The sequence below is a fragment of the Mastigoproctus giganteus genome, chromosome 5 (assembly GCF_048544385.1).
Source record: "Mastigoproctus giganteus isolate SK-2022 chromosome 5, ASM4854438v1, whole genome shotgun sequence".
Taxonomy (NCBI): Eukaryota; Metazoa; Arthropoda; class Arachnida; order Uropygi; family Thelyphonidae; genus Mastigoproctus; species Mastigoproctus giganteus.
Genome location: NC_143579.1, coordinates 83,300,585 through 83,318,319, shown reverse-complemented (window position 1 = coordinate 83,318,319; position 17,735 = coordinate 83,300,585). Strand labels below are relative to the sequence as shown.

The 17,735-nt window shown below is 36.9% G+C and overlaps 1 protein-coding gene across 1 annotated transcript in view; it reads right to left on the bottom strand.

Moving 5' to 3' along the window:
* The window catches only part of LOC150085527 (glutamate receptor 1-like), a 372,789-nt gene that overhangs the window by 172,516 nt on the left and 182,538 nt on the right, over window positions 1-17,735 (bottom strand). The window contains exon 3 of the mRNA XM_090374097.1: window positions 13,838-14,086. Coding sequence (XP_090230223.1) covers window positions 13,838-14,086 — 249 coding nt within the window. The remainder of the gene's footprint in view (window positions 1-13,837; window positions 14,087-17,735) is intronic.

Sequence of the window (17,735 nt, the reverse complement as noted above, 5' to 3'; positions counted from 1 at the left end):
GTCACTACAGGTAAAACACAAGACTTAGTCTTAAATATCTTGCATGGAATTGTGTTTCGGATGAAATATTAAATGAGCAATAGAAGGATTATGACCGTGTGGTCAGGATATGAAAGCAAAGAATGTTACGAGGAAGCATCTTACAGCTGCATACTGATCTGCCCTTTAAGCGTAACACTAGGCTGAAGGACAGTCTCAAATGACGCTCTGCAGACCATTTCAGGACAAAACCATTAGATTTAATAGTCATGAAAAAGAGTTTAGAGTACGTGACTAAAAGAAATCACTCCATGGAAACGTTTGCAGTGAGGGTCTGCCCGAAGTATAAAGCGCCTGCGCTAAAATTTATGTGAAAACAGAGTATAAACGGTTTCAACAAGAACTGGAAAAGATCTGGCAGGATAGATATGAGGATGGCCAATTAGACGATGGCCAGAAATAAGCTTAAAACAAACAAAATTTAAAAGGTTGAGATCTTTTCGCCTTATATAAAGGAAACCTGTAGTTGGAGGAACACATAATATTGCTCTGTAAGATTTAAAGGGATCTCTGAATGGAATTATTTAGACAGGTGGGGACGCTATCGAGCATGGATCTGCATTCGATTTTTCAGAACTTAGAAAATTATATCAGTTTTATATAATTTAATAAATATGAAACTAAGAGCTACTATGGCTCAATATATATATTCCAAGTTTTATTGATACTTAAAATGCAAAAGGATTTTATGTATTTATTTAGAATTGGTATATATAGTGCAAATAGTTTAAAATAGTAATTCTTCAGTTCAGATCCTTAACAGTGAACTTTGCAAAAGAGATAAACATTAGTTCAAGTAGAGACCCGCCTACCAATGGCAGGGGCAGTAACTCTGCCATTCGACAAATATTTGATTTATCAAGTTGTGAAAGGGGTAAGAGGTCAGAAAAGAATGAGCTTTATTGCTCAGGAAACGCTTAAAAGTTGTTTTAAATATCACGATGATGATCAAATTAAAAACTGATGCGATATATGCCGAGAAGTTTCAAAGATCCGGAAGAGTTGACTAATCAGAGAGACTGAAGGAGAATTTTTATCAATAAATAAATAAAATATATTAATAAAATACAGAATGATAATGCGACCTCTTGGTGAAGGTGCAGGTTACAGAAAAGGTTTGGGTATTATCCTAACGGATTACAAATGGATAAGGTGAACAAGATACTGTATTTCATACGGTAGAGGCCTACAGATCTATTGAGCAACAGATTTACGAGATGCAGTAATGACAATTTTGGGTACTATTTTTAAAGAGGATGACAGAGAATGATATCGATGAGCAGAGAAATACGAAGAGAAAATAAAGAACATGTTGTCAAATCTAATGCACCAGAGTTTAATATTGGCCAATTGAAAGAAGCTTTGTGACAAACTAAAGGAGGAAAATTCCCTGAAAGGGACGTCATAGAAGTGGTCCTTGAAATTGTTTGGTGAGAAATGGTCTTACATAACTGTACATGTATATAATTGTTATTTAACGGAGGGAACCTTCCATATAATAACGGAACGGTATTGGGATTAAACGAATACTGAAAAGACAAGTATCTCGGTATTATGTTAGCTGAAAGAGTGCCCCTCCTTCCACTGCATCTATATTCATACAAGAGGAATTCTTTAGGGAGGGGAATGCCAGACGTTTATTAAACTCTAGAAAGCCAAAATTATGAGAGGATTCTTGGATTCATGGGAGATCCCCGCGGACTGGAGATATGCGAACCTATCCCCAATTGACAAATGGGGTTAAAGGGTGACACGAATAATTACAGACCTGTTAGTTTAACTTCTATTCCAAGGAAAATAACGGAGTCACTGGTAAAATAAATAATGCAGGATCATCTACACAAGGCCGCGCAATTATACTACAATCACAGCATCGGTTTATTAAGGAGAAATTTCTCTGACCAATATGATCATTACTCTCTTCGTGGACTAATGTTATCAGAAGAGTCCCCAGGTTTCGGCGTTAGGCCCATTGTTGTTTTCAGTATTTATCAATGATATTGATGAAGGCATAATGTTTAATATTATCATTGTAGATTATTTGCGTGACACAGAGCGAAATGAAGACAGAATAAATAATGGCAAGTTTAATATTAAATGGAAAACACATATATATTAAATCAGATACATACAAAAGCTTTCGGTTAGTTCGTTAACCTTCATCAGTCAAACTGACAGTTAAGAGTGTGGAACATGAGGGCTTGTACCCCAGTCATGTACATGAAGTGCGTGATGTGATGGTTAATTATTGGATGTTGAACCCTGTGGCGCATGTGAAAGTTGCCAACGTTTCTCATTCATCAAAATGGTTGCTTTAATGATAGGATGGACACGACATCCACTGCTCCTGTTCACTGGAGGTATTAGAGCATGTGATGTTCAAAGACTCCAACCAGGCACGTCGCCGGTAATCACGACATCGCGGTGTGGGTGAATGTCGTGGTGGGTTGACCAGAAGTGTTCGGCAATGGCCAAGTGTTCTATGTCCGAGAGGATGGCTCTTTCGTGTTCTGAAAGATGTTTTCCGAGCAGTCTTCCAGTTTCCCCCACTGTAGCAGCCAGTGTAGTCACGGCAAGAGATGCGGTAGACTAGACCACATTGTAATAAGGTGGGAACCGGTATTTTCACTTTAGGGATGAGGGATCGTAACTTTCTGCCTGGGAGTTGTACGCATTTGATCCCATGTGATTTTAGGACCCTAGAAACCTGTTGTGATAGGTTTGGGTAGTATGGGACAAAGGCGCTCGCGTCATTACCTTGGATGTTCCTGTTGGTCGCTACGTAGTCATGTGTCTGTAGATCACATCTGTCAAGGGTACTGGTGGGATAGCCACACCTCGCAAGATCCGCCTTGACTTTAGCAATCTCGGTGCGCCTCTCATCTACAGAACTAGAGTGGATCCAGGCACGGGTTAACAAGATTCGTGCAGTGGCAAGAAGATGGCTGCGCGCGTGTGTTGACCGGAAGTTGGTAAATTGGCCAGCAAACATTGGTTTACGATAGACAGTTGACTTCGAGCGCGTGCCCTTGTGTCGGACAAGGGCGTCTAAGTAGGGTATGGTATTGTCGGACAATAGAAAACCACTACATTTAGCACTAGTAATGCTAAATACTAATGTGAAATATATGGAAGAGAAAAAACTGAGATTAAAATAAAATGAACAAATATATTCCAAGATTAAAAACTAGTAAGAATACACTGGAGAGTGAAGGGAAAGGCTCTAGATCTGCTTTACAACTGAATATTTCTGTCCATGATGACGTACGCCTTGGGAAACGGTGCTATGGTAAGGCAATTTGATATCACAAAGATTTCCTCTTATCCGAGTAACTGTAGCCTGCAGACTATCTTAAATGATGCCTTGCAAGGATAAAGTGGAAGAGAGCTCACAGATTTGGTTGTGATGAAAAAATATCTAGAACTTGCAACAAAGCCAAGTTGGTCAGTAGAAATTTTTGGAATCAAGGCTTATCAAATAGTCAGCAACAGTATGGCAGTTTTGTTTAAGTGATATATGGCAAGGCAAATCGGACAGTTCAGATAAGGAGAGAATAAGTTACCACCGTTTACCACCAGAAATAGTTAAAATAGAGATGCAGTTGGAGGTTGATTATATCAATACATAGTAGTAGTAATAGTGTTTAGGGTTAGCGCCACCTGTGGTTTCCCACATCTGCCTCTGTGATGGAATGCAGAACTAATGCGAAAGCCAGGAAAAAGTGGTTATATAGGCACAGATTCTGTATGCACAGAATCCCATATTACGGCCTGAAATGTAAGTGTATGTGTGATGTGCAACGTCTGCCAGGCCTCTCTGCCACCAGAGAGCAGCCACCACCAGAGCTGATGCACCCTGGTGCCCGTCCCTGGCACAAACAGTCGGGCCTGTATTACTAACATTGTCTGTTGTGGTATAATACATTTTGATGAAATATTCATCGATGAAAATAGTCTTAAATAGACAGTGAAAGCTCGCCTCCTGGTGGCAGGGGTGGTGATCACAAGGTTTAATTGATTTAAGCTGTTACAGGTTTCTAAGATGTAAATTTTAAATAATGTTTATTAATAAACAATAAAGTATAAATTGCGTATAGGAATAAAACTAGGTGTGGACGAACTTAGGTAGGAGTATAGTTTAAAAATCACATTTAGGACTGTAAATGAAAGCAGTGCCAATTAATAAAAAATAAAAATGAGGGACGTTTATCTGAAATTAATTAGCAGATCAAGAACGTTCCATTATATGAACTGGTCATTCCTCCCTTACTTTGGACAATCCAAATCCAACTGTAATGTTGTAAATTTTAATCTCTAAGTACTGTATGTTTTAACAAAATGATAGCTATAACAGGTAGGGCTAATTCGGTGTTAATTTTTCTAACACAATCAAATTCAACTAAGCGCGTAAGTGGAGAAATACAAGCATTAGAACATTTATCCCGGGACTGTGGAATTCAGAAAACTTCAATTATTTAATTCATAAATAATAATATCACCCTTTAGCAATGATATTTCTCGAAAAAGCACATTCGGGAAAAAATGCAACACTTCCTTGAACTGATGGATGTCTCATCAACTCTTTCTAGATAAATTTTTCAGCGCTTTTCAGAAATACTTCGCACAAAAACGAAGTATTTCTGAAGGAAATAAATAGATCAGTATGCCGATAACAAAGATCTAAATGATAGACCATAAAATAATCAAACTACGCCAGCAATCTTAAAGAATGGAAGCAATCGGAAAGAATGTTCTTTCAAAATATCTAATAAACATTTTGTTCGCAATGGAAACGAAATAAAGCGATTTTTGAAGACCATCCACACGGATGTAAGATCTTTCTGCGAAGTGGAAAGAAAATAGGCGCCCAGAAATTGCGAAAACGTAAGAGAAAAGCTTATTTCATTTGAATCTGATCAAAGAAATTACTGCAATCATGAGATTTTGTTGAATTACAACGAACTGTGATTTTAGATGGAGCGCAGTTGGAAAAATTATGAGTCAATTTGAAATGAGTGGTCAAACCATATAATTGGCTATCTCGGGAAAATTAACCACTGAATAAGCCTATCAAAATAAGGTAAATTTTATCTCTCGCTCTAAGTTCTCCTTCCACAAAAAGGATCATTATTTTCTGGTCTAGGAAGTATCGGTAGGAGGCAGCACTTCTCAGGCCCAGAGCAAAAGAAAATAGCAAATGAAATATCAGTCACGATTAGGAAATGTTTTAGAATCACTACTACAGTCAATTTAATGACGCAGAAACAAATGGAATGTCTATTATTATATCCTGTAAAGTACCTCAAGTATTTCCTTTCTGTTTAACCATTCTGAGGGTTTTACGCATCACTTCAAACACAAGCCAGAGAATGAATAGGTTGTCTACGTTAAAATATATTCTGCGAGTGCCCAGAACAGATTGGTTAGTCAAGAGCGGAAAATAGCAGCAATAAATCATAAAGTCGGAGGCGTGATCGATGACTGGACAAGAAATTAAGGATGTTTGGACAACCTCAACTCAGACTTTCAGAAATTTAAAAAGAACTGAATTACTAACTAGTTGTTAAAAATAGATTTAACATTAAAAAAACGCAATCGAGCTTCACTGATGTTATGTTAGATTGAAAAGGACTCTTAATCCAATAAGTACTTAGGTCCATGGCTCCGGTCCAGCTCATGACTTGGAAATGCCTATATCATTCTCATATTTGGTCCACTTTGAACTCCAACTCTCCACAAACTTAAACAAACGCAGTGACAGTTCCCCCAAATTTTTTTCATATATTTTTAAGCTGTAAATTTTCCTTTTATGTTTCATCAAGGTCCGCCCCCCGAATTATTGATTGGTTGACGGTTGTTTCAAAAGAGAAGCCACCGTCACTATTCCTAGCGAGCCTTCTTTTTACATAGATTTTTGATTGAAGGATATCAACGGGTTCAGAGCAGACATGTGGCCAAACAAAAGATTCCGTCTTTATGAGATTCCTTCAGATTTGGGAAAAAAAGTAGAAGCTTTCCAAAGAATGCTACGAAGAAAAAGGTGTTCAAGTCGTTCATCTATATGGCAGCCAATGCTACTGCAGACTTCTGAAAGCGTGGGTTGTCTGGTTCTTTTGATAAAACTTCCAGTACAGAAATGCAACTATAAGCGTATAACAAACATTTTATTCCGGCTTAGTAACTTAACTGAAAAGGAAAGTATTTATGAATGAATTTTGTTGTTATTGGTATCGCGGCAATCTCTTGTAACAAGCATATGAAGTTGCTTTTCGAAGCACACAACCAACAAATAGCTTATAATAAATTAATGGATAAAAAACCCACTCGTTGTAGCTAAAATAATAAATCACCTAACTGCAGCAGGTCCCTGGTTACAGCACATACAATAACGCAGGATTCCTATTATTCCCAGCATTTATTTCTTCTGCATGGATACCACCTCTACAAATGTCATATTTCGCTATATCTGCCCCCAAATCGTACTCTAAACATAACGATATTGTTTCTGCAGCAATATTAAATTACTGTGTTCTGTAAGCTTGTAAAAGAAATAAATGCTTCTTTGGTAAATTGCTCCCAGCTGTATTTTTCCCAAACCAGCTTACCTAAATCTCTCTCTTTCCCTTAAAATCCATTATAACGTGGTGCATCAGTGCATTTCAAAATACACGAAGTATAAAAGTATAGCAAACGCGCACAATTTCAATTAATTTTTCTTCTCACAACAATTAAAAAAATATAATAAAAAAACTTATCTGTATGAAAAACTCTTTCTGGATACAATCACTTCGTTGCAAACCGGCGCACAATTTGTTAACTAATTTCTGTTGCGCGCATCTTTCTTGCTTCGAGCCACTTCCTACATTATTATGGAAGAACGAAGAAATGAGCAGGCGTGCTTGACAGCCCATGGTGCGCGATCTCACAGTCAACTATGAACCTGTTGTTAAGTGTGTATTATATTTACCTCGGTTGCTGCCATGGTAAAAAATTGTTTATGAAAGTGATGAGCGTTAGATTTTTTAAAAATATTTCTTTAGTTTCTCAAATAAAAAAAAGTTGAGCATTATGGAAAGAGCGTGCTCTCGGAGCATGTTTTTTGTTAACAAAACGGCGATCTGGTAGAGAGATGAAAGACGTTTTCAAAAGCTACTGTTATATAGATTTTTTTTTCTTTTTCAGAAGAAAACAACTCGTTTCAATGAGGGCGTGGATCTTTCTTAATAAAGCTCCTGACAAAGAAGAAGTAGCTAACAAAATCTAATTAAATTTCTTCAGGTAGCGGCCTCTTGCAGTAATGAACAAGTATTCACGAATCACACATTTTATTTCGAAAACAGCAAAGTGTCTTTTAAAGTTGAAATGGAAGGAATAGTATTAAAGACAAAACGCTCTCACTAAATACCAAACAAGCAGGTAATAAACTATACTTGAAGACTAATTATTGTCCTCAAACGGGTCTACAATGTCGACTCCTATGGAAAATTCGTGGAATGAAAACTGCCTCAAAAAGAGAGCCCTACTGCTCAAAAGGAGCCAAAATATGCAGCTTGTAACTCTTATGGTTGTCAGTTTCTCTGCTAAAGGGAACCACACTTTCCCTTATGGGAACCCACTTTTAATGGAACCCACTACATTTTATATTCAAGTGGAATATAAAATGAAGATCAAGTGGAACCTCCAGCTACTCCATTGGCCAGATTGGCAACTGCCACTCAACTATCTTTTCACTTGAAGCGTTAATTTATGATAATGTTATTTTAATTGACTTTAAGTACGTTATAATCATGGAACCGATTTCTACGGTGGAAGAATAAAAGAATAAAAGCCAAAGTAGGTCTAAGATGGCTGGAGTAAAAGCGGTGTGATTCACTCTTTTAAATAAAATGATTCATCTGTTGAAAAGTTATTTAAATGGCGACAACCGCGAATCACAATAGCGTGACTACTCTATCATGGTGCGCGGTCTCTCAATTTGTCAATTCAAGAGGATAAATTGAACAAATTGTATTCTTCCATGAGTTTGTAAACTACGAAGCTGACATAACTTTTGGAGAACTGCGAATCTGTGTTTATTAGTGGATCTTGTGCTTGGCATTTCAATATACTATTTGCGCATGTGAGGATTTTAAAATTACTTCTCATCGGAAATTTGTGCAATCACCAGAACCACTCCAATATCGAACAGAATTCGTTTGCGGTTCAATATGACTTGTAGAAATATTGATTTAGACTGTTGTTAGCTGACTAGTAACAGTGCTCGTGTTGCTAATAAGACCAGAACCACAGCGCTTATTTCAAACCAATGAAGCAAAGCCTACATCGTCCTTGAGTCGATGTAAAAATTCCCTTAACATCTTCATTCAGGAAGATAATGAAAGCCTATCAGTGTATTTGCTCTTACAGTTACTTACCACTCTTAAGAATGGTGCGGACAGTACCATCAAAATAATGTTTTCCATCAAGTACCTCCTGTAAATTCCTCTGTACCAGTGTTCCTCAGACTTCTACTTCTGATGATCCTTTTTGAATCAAACCAAAATCCTTTATGAGATGCCCTAACTCAATAACAGGTTTACTCTTTTCTTTTTTTTAATGTATTATTATGGTACATTACAACCATGTAACTTATTGCTCGAGATACCACCTACCGGGGGGAGGGGTAATGAGGCAACCCAGCGATTTAAAAAAAAAAAAAAAAAAAAAACAACAAAAAAAAACTGCTGTAGACCTATAAGGGTTAGCTGACAATTTGTATTTGCATTTCATTAAAAGAAATCAAAGTGTGATAAAGCGCTAGTGTCGAATATAAACAAGACGAAATTAATCACTTTTCTCATCTATTACCTTTTCCTGGAATACCATCACCGCGCCATTTATTATTGTTCACAATTTTCTGCAGGGAAACAAGAAAGTCGTCTGCAAGTTCTGTTCTCCGATCTTCTTTCAGCGTAGCCTTTGACCCTTCTGGAGAAGATGGGTCGATGCCAATAACTGTGTTTTATTGACTTTATTTTCTTTTGCTGGCTGGAATTGGAATTGATCCTTTCCCAGCCATTGCATGGGCTTACAATTTTGACGCCCACGTAGGCTTAGCAATTTCTTTTGTCGTTTAGGCAAGCTTAAGAATCTTTAATCTCCGCACATCTTATTTATATAAGAACTAATCCAGAAACGTCGGCCTCTTCTGGGTTACTTCCTTATGTATAGAAGGACTATCAAAGCAAAATGAATGCATCTCTCAGTCGCGGACATCAACTCTCAAACGATGAACTCAGAATAACGAAAACCAAAAAAACTCATCACAGGATTATTCTGTCAGGCGATAAAATTTGCTGATTTTATTATTTGTTTTCTCAATCGAGTTTTTTTTTTTACTTGTTGAAACACCGTCTTTCAAAGAGAATTTCTTTTACTTTTGTGTTTGCAGTTGCATCTCCTTTAATCGGATTAAAAGGTCGCCCCCCCCCCCGTAAGCCAACAAAATTTCAAATTCGCTATTGCCCTTCTGTTGTCACTGAAGTATAGCATTTAAATTAAAGGAAATATTTGATAAATTTATCAGAGACGGTTCACTATGGAGTCTAGTCATTGTATTCCAAATCCCCTGGACTCCATTTGCTTGATCATTTATTTTTTCCCCCTAATTGGTCATCTAATTTTAGTATTCGATGAAAACTGGATTTTGTGGTCTGGCATGCGTATAGCAAAAATCTACGAATATAAATAATTTCGCAAGACCTTGGTAGATGGATTCGTAGGCCAAGGGAAGAGGGAATGATCTGCACTTTACTTCAAATTAAAAATTAAGTACGAGTAGTTTAATTTAAGATGATGACAAAGAATCAAAAATAATGGACAAAATCTTAAACATGTGAGCAAACAATATCAAAAGGATAATTTAATTACGAATACAATAGATGACTCCCGAAGGTGCTTTCACGCACCTGTCTTGGACATCCTTATGTTTATTTACTAAGACCGGAATGGCGTGGCGATACCATAGTAACTGAGTTTCAACATACTCTAATATATTCTGATGCTGTGTTACAAGACGTGCCTCCCTGCTAAATGCTGTAATTAAAATACATCCGTGAGTCCTTGACGTCAGCTTGACAAACAGAATGGATCTAAGCTATATGAACTCGACTCTAAGCGAGAATGATGTCAGCAATTTAAAGCGACGCATGGAAGGGATTTAACACTAGAAGGACACCACGTCTAGTCGTTTTAGAAGTTGATCTTCACATGGCCATGTTCAATTCTGTTATTAAATAAAAAAAAAAAAACAAAAATATAGCCCTTAATGAATAAATGATAATGATGTCTGGGTTGGAACACACACTGTGTGTGTGGGTGTGTGTTAAAATGCGGAAACTTTCCTCTACCACTTCTCAGCCTTCGCTATGATGATATTATAAATCGAATGGCTTCAGCAGCTCCTGGGGAACAGTGAGTAGAAGGAACATGATGGATGACCGATTATCACGAGAGAAGACTATAAAAAAAAGAAGAGACCGAAATATCCAAGAAAAATGACGGTCGTTTCGGGAAATGAAGTTGAAGTTATCTGGTGAAATTCTTATTTCGAAGTTTAAGTAGGCCCAGCTATGTTTGACAAGACTCCACAGTTCGAAGTTAAACACGCTATAAAAATTTATGCATGTAGGGCTACCGAATCGCAATATGACACCAAATCATGTGACTAGAAGCGTACTGCGATACAAATTTGTTGCATGAAGTACGAGAATAATATGCTAAAATGATTTAATTCAAAAGTACACTGCCAATTGATAAAAACAAATATTAACACGGTTTAACTTAAAAAATCACAGTTACCGTTTTAGGATTCAGTGCAAGAAAATGACTAAGTACTGTTCCAGTGATTCAATTATCATGGGATAGCGTTAAAGCAGCTTTATGGATTACAGTGGTACAAGAAATGGAGTTTTCGATTTAGACTAAAGGCAAACCCGGACCATAAACAACCGATATGGTGAACCAGATGCAAACTTTTGAGACTGAAAATGTCTGAGAATAAAGCCTGTACCTTCTGCTACAAATCTGATATTTGCTAGTTGAGCACCATTTGAAAGTTCTTCTTGTCAAGAGATTCAGGCCCAAGCTTTCACCGGCGGGATTTGAACTAAAGATTGTCCAAATCTACGAAGGCATCTTGAAATTGGGCATCTAATGATCAAACAACTAAAGGTACGTTTTGAAAAGACGACTGACAAATGAACATAAAAATGATTATATATTTTCTTCAGGTTAAGGAAGTATCCGTAGGCGAGTGGTCAGGAGCAGGAGTGCAGTAGCACACTCTCATTGAGTAGACCGGGGTTCGACTCCTGATTGCTAAATACGGTCGCCATTTCTCTTATCATGAATTGTCGAGGAGACTTCCATCCTGCAGTGGATTAATAATGGCTGCAGTTTATACTTTTTTTTATACAGGATAGGAGAAAACATTAAGAGCAGATGGATAAATGAAACAAAAAAAAATGACTCTAGCTTGAATCCTTCAAATACAAGCATTATTCTGCGTGGTGCGAAAATTTCTCACCTCCTGTCCCCTAAAGAAAATGAAAATGCAAAATGCTATTTGGGTGAGGGCTGCCAGCGTAACCAGAAAAGTTATTCACGGCCAATCCAAAGGACTTCAGACATCATTCTTTATACTGTAAAAAGAAACTGGAAAGGCCACAACTATCTTTGTGCTTAACAATTTGTATAAAAAACTTTATATTAGACAGAGCTGGGCAAGTTTTTAAAGTAACCCACAACCTTTTTAATTTCGTATTTGAACATCCATCCTCGACACTTTCACTGCTTATGTTTCGTCAGAAAAGGAACAGAATATGGAATGGAAATCAGTTATAAGAAAGAAAGATAATTAAGAGGTATTAAAAGCAAATTAAGAAAAAGTTTTATCTCAATCTCTTAATGAAGCAAATGAGCTCTGTAACAATCGGAACGACATCCATCCTCAGAGCTTGTATAATCATATTAATGGCGAATTTTATAAATCTGAAATAAGTAGTAAGAGTAGGTAGGAAAAAATTCCAAGGTTCAAAGTACTAACCCCTTAAAATTATTGAAAAACCAAATTGTATTTCGCCACTTCCATCCCAGTAAACTTTTATTCTGAGGAAATTCGTGGCAGAAACATTGAGGACCATATGTATTAAGGGTTTCGAGCACTTCGGCTAGGAGCCAGTCATGAATGAAAGATGGAGGGCACGTTCTAGACATTAATATGAAATACATCTCTACATTGTGAATATTTCAAACAGAAAATCCCTGTTGTTTGAGTACGTGTTCCTAACAAAAGGTGTAAATCGTCTACTTTACTGCATAAACGTACTATATATATTGATCATAAGGCAGACAGCAGTCCTTAAACGCTAATAAAACAAAGTCATAAATACGGTTACTCTGTCTAACTCTTAGGATCATCATAAAGAACCACAGGTCTGTAATGTGCCTGCTTTGATTCTTTCTTGGGAGAGCCAAGAGAACATAAATCTCCTTCGCCCATTACCTTTGTGTACGTTGCCCTTCTGCGTTTATCTTCTCTCTCTCTCTCTCTTTCTCGAATGCACCTTAGCTATACTCTTTTCACGTGCAAGCGCTGCACACTAGAGCCAGGAGGCAAAAGAGACACTGGAAGTTTATCAGAGGATTAAAGCAATATTTTAAAGACGAAGTTGACTTAATAGAAAGCATTAAAATGATTTGCTGTCTGCTTTTGGCTACCGATATGAATGCATAAGAAGTGATGTTCCATTACTAGGTGGCGCTGGATGCTGTAAAGCGTCATTATTAAAGATTAAAAGCGATAGAACGTTAAGCGAACAAGCTATCTTCATAAGTATTAATGGATGAATTTGGGTTGCGTTCCACATCTCAATTTAAATTCCTATTTAGTGAAAAAAGCAGCCAGATTTTCGTATTCGTTATCTAAGATCTAAAAACAAAAAAAAAAAATGAATTGATTGATGAGAAAAGCACAAAGAGGGAGGTATATTAAAACTTAATTTTTTCCGGTTTAAGACACGAATCAAAACAGTACAGTGATAAAAGATTGTTTTTTTTTTTTTTACTTCCATGATTGACGACCTAGAAAATAAGCTCTTGGCATAACATTCACATATATCACGTGCGAATGGTTTAACCAAGTAGGTGAAAAGAAAAAAATACCCTATCGATTCTCAATAGCAATAAAACGGCAGGGCTGTCATCCCAAGTAAATCAACAAGTCATCAACAAACAAAGGCATTAAATAGAGACCGACAGAAGTAAAAAAAAAAAGATGCAATAAATTCTTTTTTACCCTCTCGGAAGAATAAATTCTTCCAAGAAGAGAAAAGTGGCTAAACAATTCTAGAACAAGTGCCCTTACAATGGAAAGAAAGTTCTTGACTGAAGACAGCCAAGGAAGTTCATGTTCACGTGGTCACCTAAGCATTTGGCAAATGTCCAAGTAAACAAAAGGATGTTGTCAACCGTCTTGTAACGGCTTTGACAATACCAGGAATATGTTGGGTTGTTTCTTTTCTGTAACATCAGTCCTCTGTTTCTCTAACAAGACTTCCAACAACATTTCATGCTAACAAAAGAAAAACCATTTGCGAGTGATATGAAAAGGTTAAGTAGCTCTTTTCTAAATATCCAAGCATGTGCTCACTTAATTCCAATGTCTATGTGTCAGTGGCCCTTGAAGACCGTCTTGGACTATAGCATTTTCTTGATTTTAAATATCCAAAATAAAGAAAAAAAACATATAAAAACTTACCGTTGTCAGTGTCGTACAGATAGTAGATGGCCTTCCAGTGATAGTGCTTGATGACATCAAGGATAGCTCGAAGATAATGAGGTCTCATACTGAGTCCAAAATTTGCTGGTCTATCCGTACTGGCTTCTGGGAAAGCTGGACTAAAGAAAGGAATCTGGAATGTGTTGCTGTAAGAGGCCAGCGTGTCGTACGAAGGTTCACTGGTAGGAGCCACTAAGGTGAAAATACCGCGATTCATCTGGTTACACACTAGAAAGAAAACTGTAAGACTCAATACTCGGAAATGTGAATTATCAAATAAATGTAAGTTATCATAAATAAAACAAGATTATCGTGAACTCAATGGATGCAGTAAACATACCTTTAAGAATATAGGAATTATCTTATTAAAAAAATAAACAACATGATAGTTTCATCGAAAGATTATACTTTTCTTGTATGTAATAGGCAATTGTATGGTTGGTAATGTATTCTATTATTGCGAACTGACAAGAGAAGAATTGCTGAAGGTTTTTGTTATTTCAATACAGTACCATAAATCGATAGAAGTTTTAAAGTTAAAATATTCTTAAATTTATCGGCCCTTCTTAAAGTAGAATGGTGCGCTCTCGGTTCCCTCAGGCCTTTGACATCCAGCAATGTCACATATGGCATTTTCCATCTCCAGTGGTATTACATATGTAATACCACTGGAGATGGAAAATCACTAAGTAATAAGCTCTTCATATTGCATATGAAGGGCTGTAGTTTAATATTTTGCTCAATCATGAGAAAGACCACAACGGACGTTCGATTTTGAACCATCGTCATCTTTGAGAATAATATGCTTCCAGTCTGTAAAAAAAAAGCTGGTTTTGATGGTATGTTAATGGTCAAGGAACCCAGTAGAACACTGATAAATTCCCTTGCGAGAACAGAATAAATGGAAAAAGAAATTTCATTTTGTTGTAGAAGTTGACTCCAAGAGAACACATGATCCATAGTCATGTACGAGTGAAGCCAACTTTCTTAGGAATTACATTTAACTTTATGTAGATGAGTTAAGGGTTTGGAGTTCGAGGAGAGTTCTTAGGGGATGTTATTAGATATACACCTTTCTAGTCGCAAAAGTAAAACCTTCCTTTAATCAGTCTCTTAGCATATAGAGAGGCTCGACTATATTTACTCTCACCATAACACAATGGCTTCGTTCATACTCTCCCTCCCTTCACTTCTCCCCCACCTTTCGGACAGTGCAACCAGACCAGTGAGCAGCAAACCACTTTCTGTCCAAAACACCCATTTGCGCATTAGTCACACGACTTTGCAGCCATCACTACTTGTTTACCTCAGACAGTCAACATCTGAATGGAATGTGCATATAAAAGCTCTCTTTCGTCCTCCGCACCCCATTCTCGCGTCTATTGAGTAAGTTGGAACGCCCGTTTTCTATATCCCTCTCTCTCTCTCTCTCTCTTCATGATGTTCAGAGTTTTAACCGCTGGGCCCCCCACGTCATCAGTGACAGCTGACTATTGCCTGCGATCCCGGAATAATGAAGTTGGGATGACACCGTCATAAGCTCTCTAGCATCGGCGTCAGATAGCGTTCCGGCAAACGCAGGTCACCGAGCACGTGCATTCATGCGGAGTGGACATGACTGCGCTTGAGTGATTCAGCAGTTATTGGCATACCTTTTGCAACGCGCGACTTACCCAGACACCCTACCCATCGCACGCGAGAGAGAGAAACACTGCAGGGAACATAAAATATTGTCCCCAGATTAAAATATTCCTTCCTTTCACCGTGTCTCTTTCTCTCTCTCTCTCCTCCCATATACGTCATTTATGATGTTTTCATAAGTAACGAGACGCTGACAGTGCTCACGCTTGTCGAAGTCTACAAAACGAAAAGTTGAGATTCTGTTTCGTTTTCAGGAAGAATTTTTATGTTATTTTGTCTTTATTAATTTTTCAAAAGATATAGTTGGTATCTTAAGAGATTTGTTTTCGAAAGATGCTCTCGAAGACCGATTTCTTTCAAATAGGATTATTATTTTAAAGCAAAAGTTAAATAAAACTCAAAGGAAAATAAGATTTGTGTGTGCGCGCTAAACTCCACAGCAACTAAGGCTATGAGGCTGAAGTGCGTGTCTGTAACAACGTATACTTTTCAGTTTTGTCTGTTTTCTGGATGAAAAACTCGAGTTTCCAATAGATTAATGCATGCCATCCTCAGCTGAGATCATCCAATCAGCCATGATATGAAAATAGACCGAGTTATAAAGGATTAACACGAGCCTAAGACTGATACACTTATAACTGCGTATAATTAAGCCTATATAACTGCCCCATAATTAAAACTTAAAATAGGAGTTCTTACTCATTTTATGAAAAAAACTATTGACTTTTTAATCTCTTAAAGTATTCTACGTTCCTCGGAAGGCTTTTAATCCAATTTTGATAAATCGAAATTGGTAGTAGTTCATATTAAATACAAAACAATTGGAATTTTCGTTTCTTCTTTTTATATTTCACTGTTTCTAAGGTTTTTTTTTTTTTTTTAAACTTTCTTATTCAAAGCCATTTTAGATTTTTGTGTATGCCGGCAAGGAGTTCGAAATAAATAAATAAATAAAAAAAATCAAAGGCTCAACCAACTGTTCTTTGTGTGTACGAACGAAGATGAAAATAAAATTGAATTTGTACTTCATGAATGAATCACTGCATCGTGGGGGGCAACGGAAATCAGATTGGCAGTAGCACAAGATGTACCTAACCAACAATCGCAAAAAAATATCGACCATTTCTCCTTGTTTTTGGCCACATACATACACAGGCGAGCAGAGTGTATATTATACCAAATTGTAAGGTACTGTTACCCAGTTCGTTTGAACTATTTACCGTTTCTCTTCTAAGCCTGTAACACAATATCTATTTGTGAAAGAATTCCGACTATTCTTAAGAGATACCCTCGATCTTGGTGTTCGTATACATTTATTATTTAATGCGAATAACAAATATTTCAGTCTCGGAAACGAAATATTTGTGCCGGTGTTGTTGAACACGGATGATCAATGGCCGGCTTGCGCAGTAATACACTTCCAGAGAGCTGAGAAGCATTTGATTTATTTGTACCGTTTAAGACCCGGAGAACAACTAAAAAGGCGGTATCTACATCATTCTGACATTGATTACGGGTTCCTCGCGACAACTCATGGGTATAAAGGAGCTAGTAAGGAAACACGAAACGAATGAAATTGGTTAAATTTTCTCTGAATTCAAGATTTCCAACATCTCCCGCTGGATATAATAAGAATCGATAGAAAACCATAAACTTAAAACCACCCTGATATTAGATTAACAATCTTTCTAGAAGCAGCACATAAAAAGAGTGATTGCCTATTCATTCGTATCAATCAAGGGTAGCTATTAGAGATCTGTTCAAAAAAAGAGCAAAATACCTAATATATTCTGTTCATATATATTGTTCTCAATGAATTTAATTAAATTGAATTTATGTTACTAACGGAAAACCTTCGTAAACTGCATGATTACATTATCCGGTGGATGATTTTGGGATTATTTTGTCCCGATAATGATCATGGCATGCGTACAAGGATCTGTCTGTTGCTCTTGGAAAAATAACAATACTTCATGCATGATTTTTAGCGCACATTGTTGCATGGATTAACACTGTAATGATTTAATTTGAGTATTGTTGCGAAAATTGATACTTCCTGCATGATTCAACTTCACATTTGATGCGTGAAGTAGTACTTCTCCACGATTTTATCGAATATTACATGAATCAGTAATGCGAATTAATATTTCCTGCATTAACACAATCTCTTTGTTGTAAAAGAACAAAAAAATTTATTATGAAATAGAATGGCTTAAGGATTAGCATTGTAATTCTT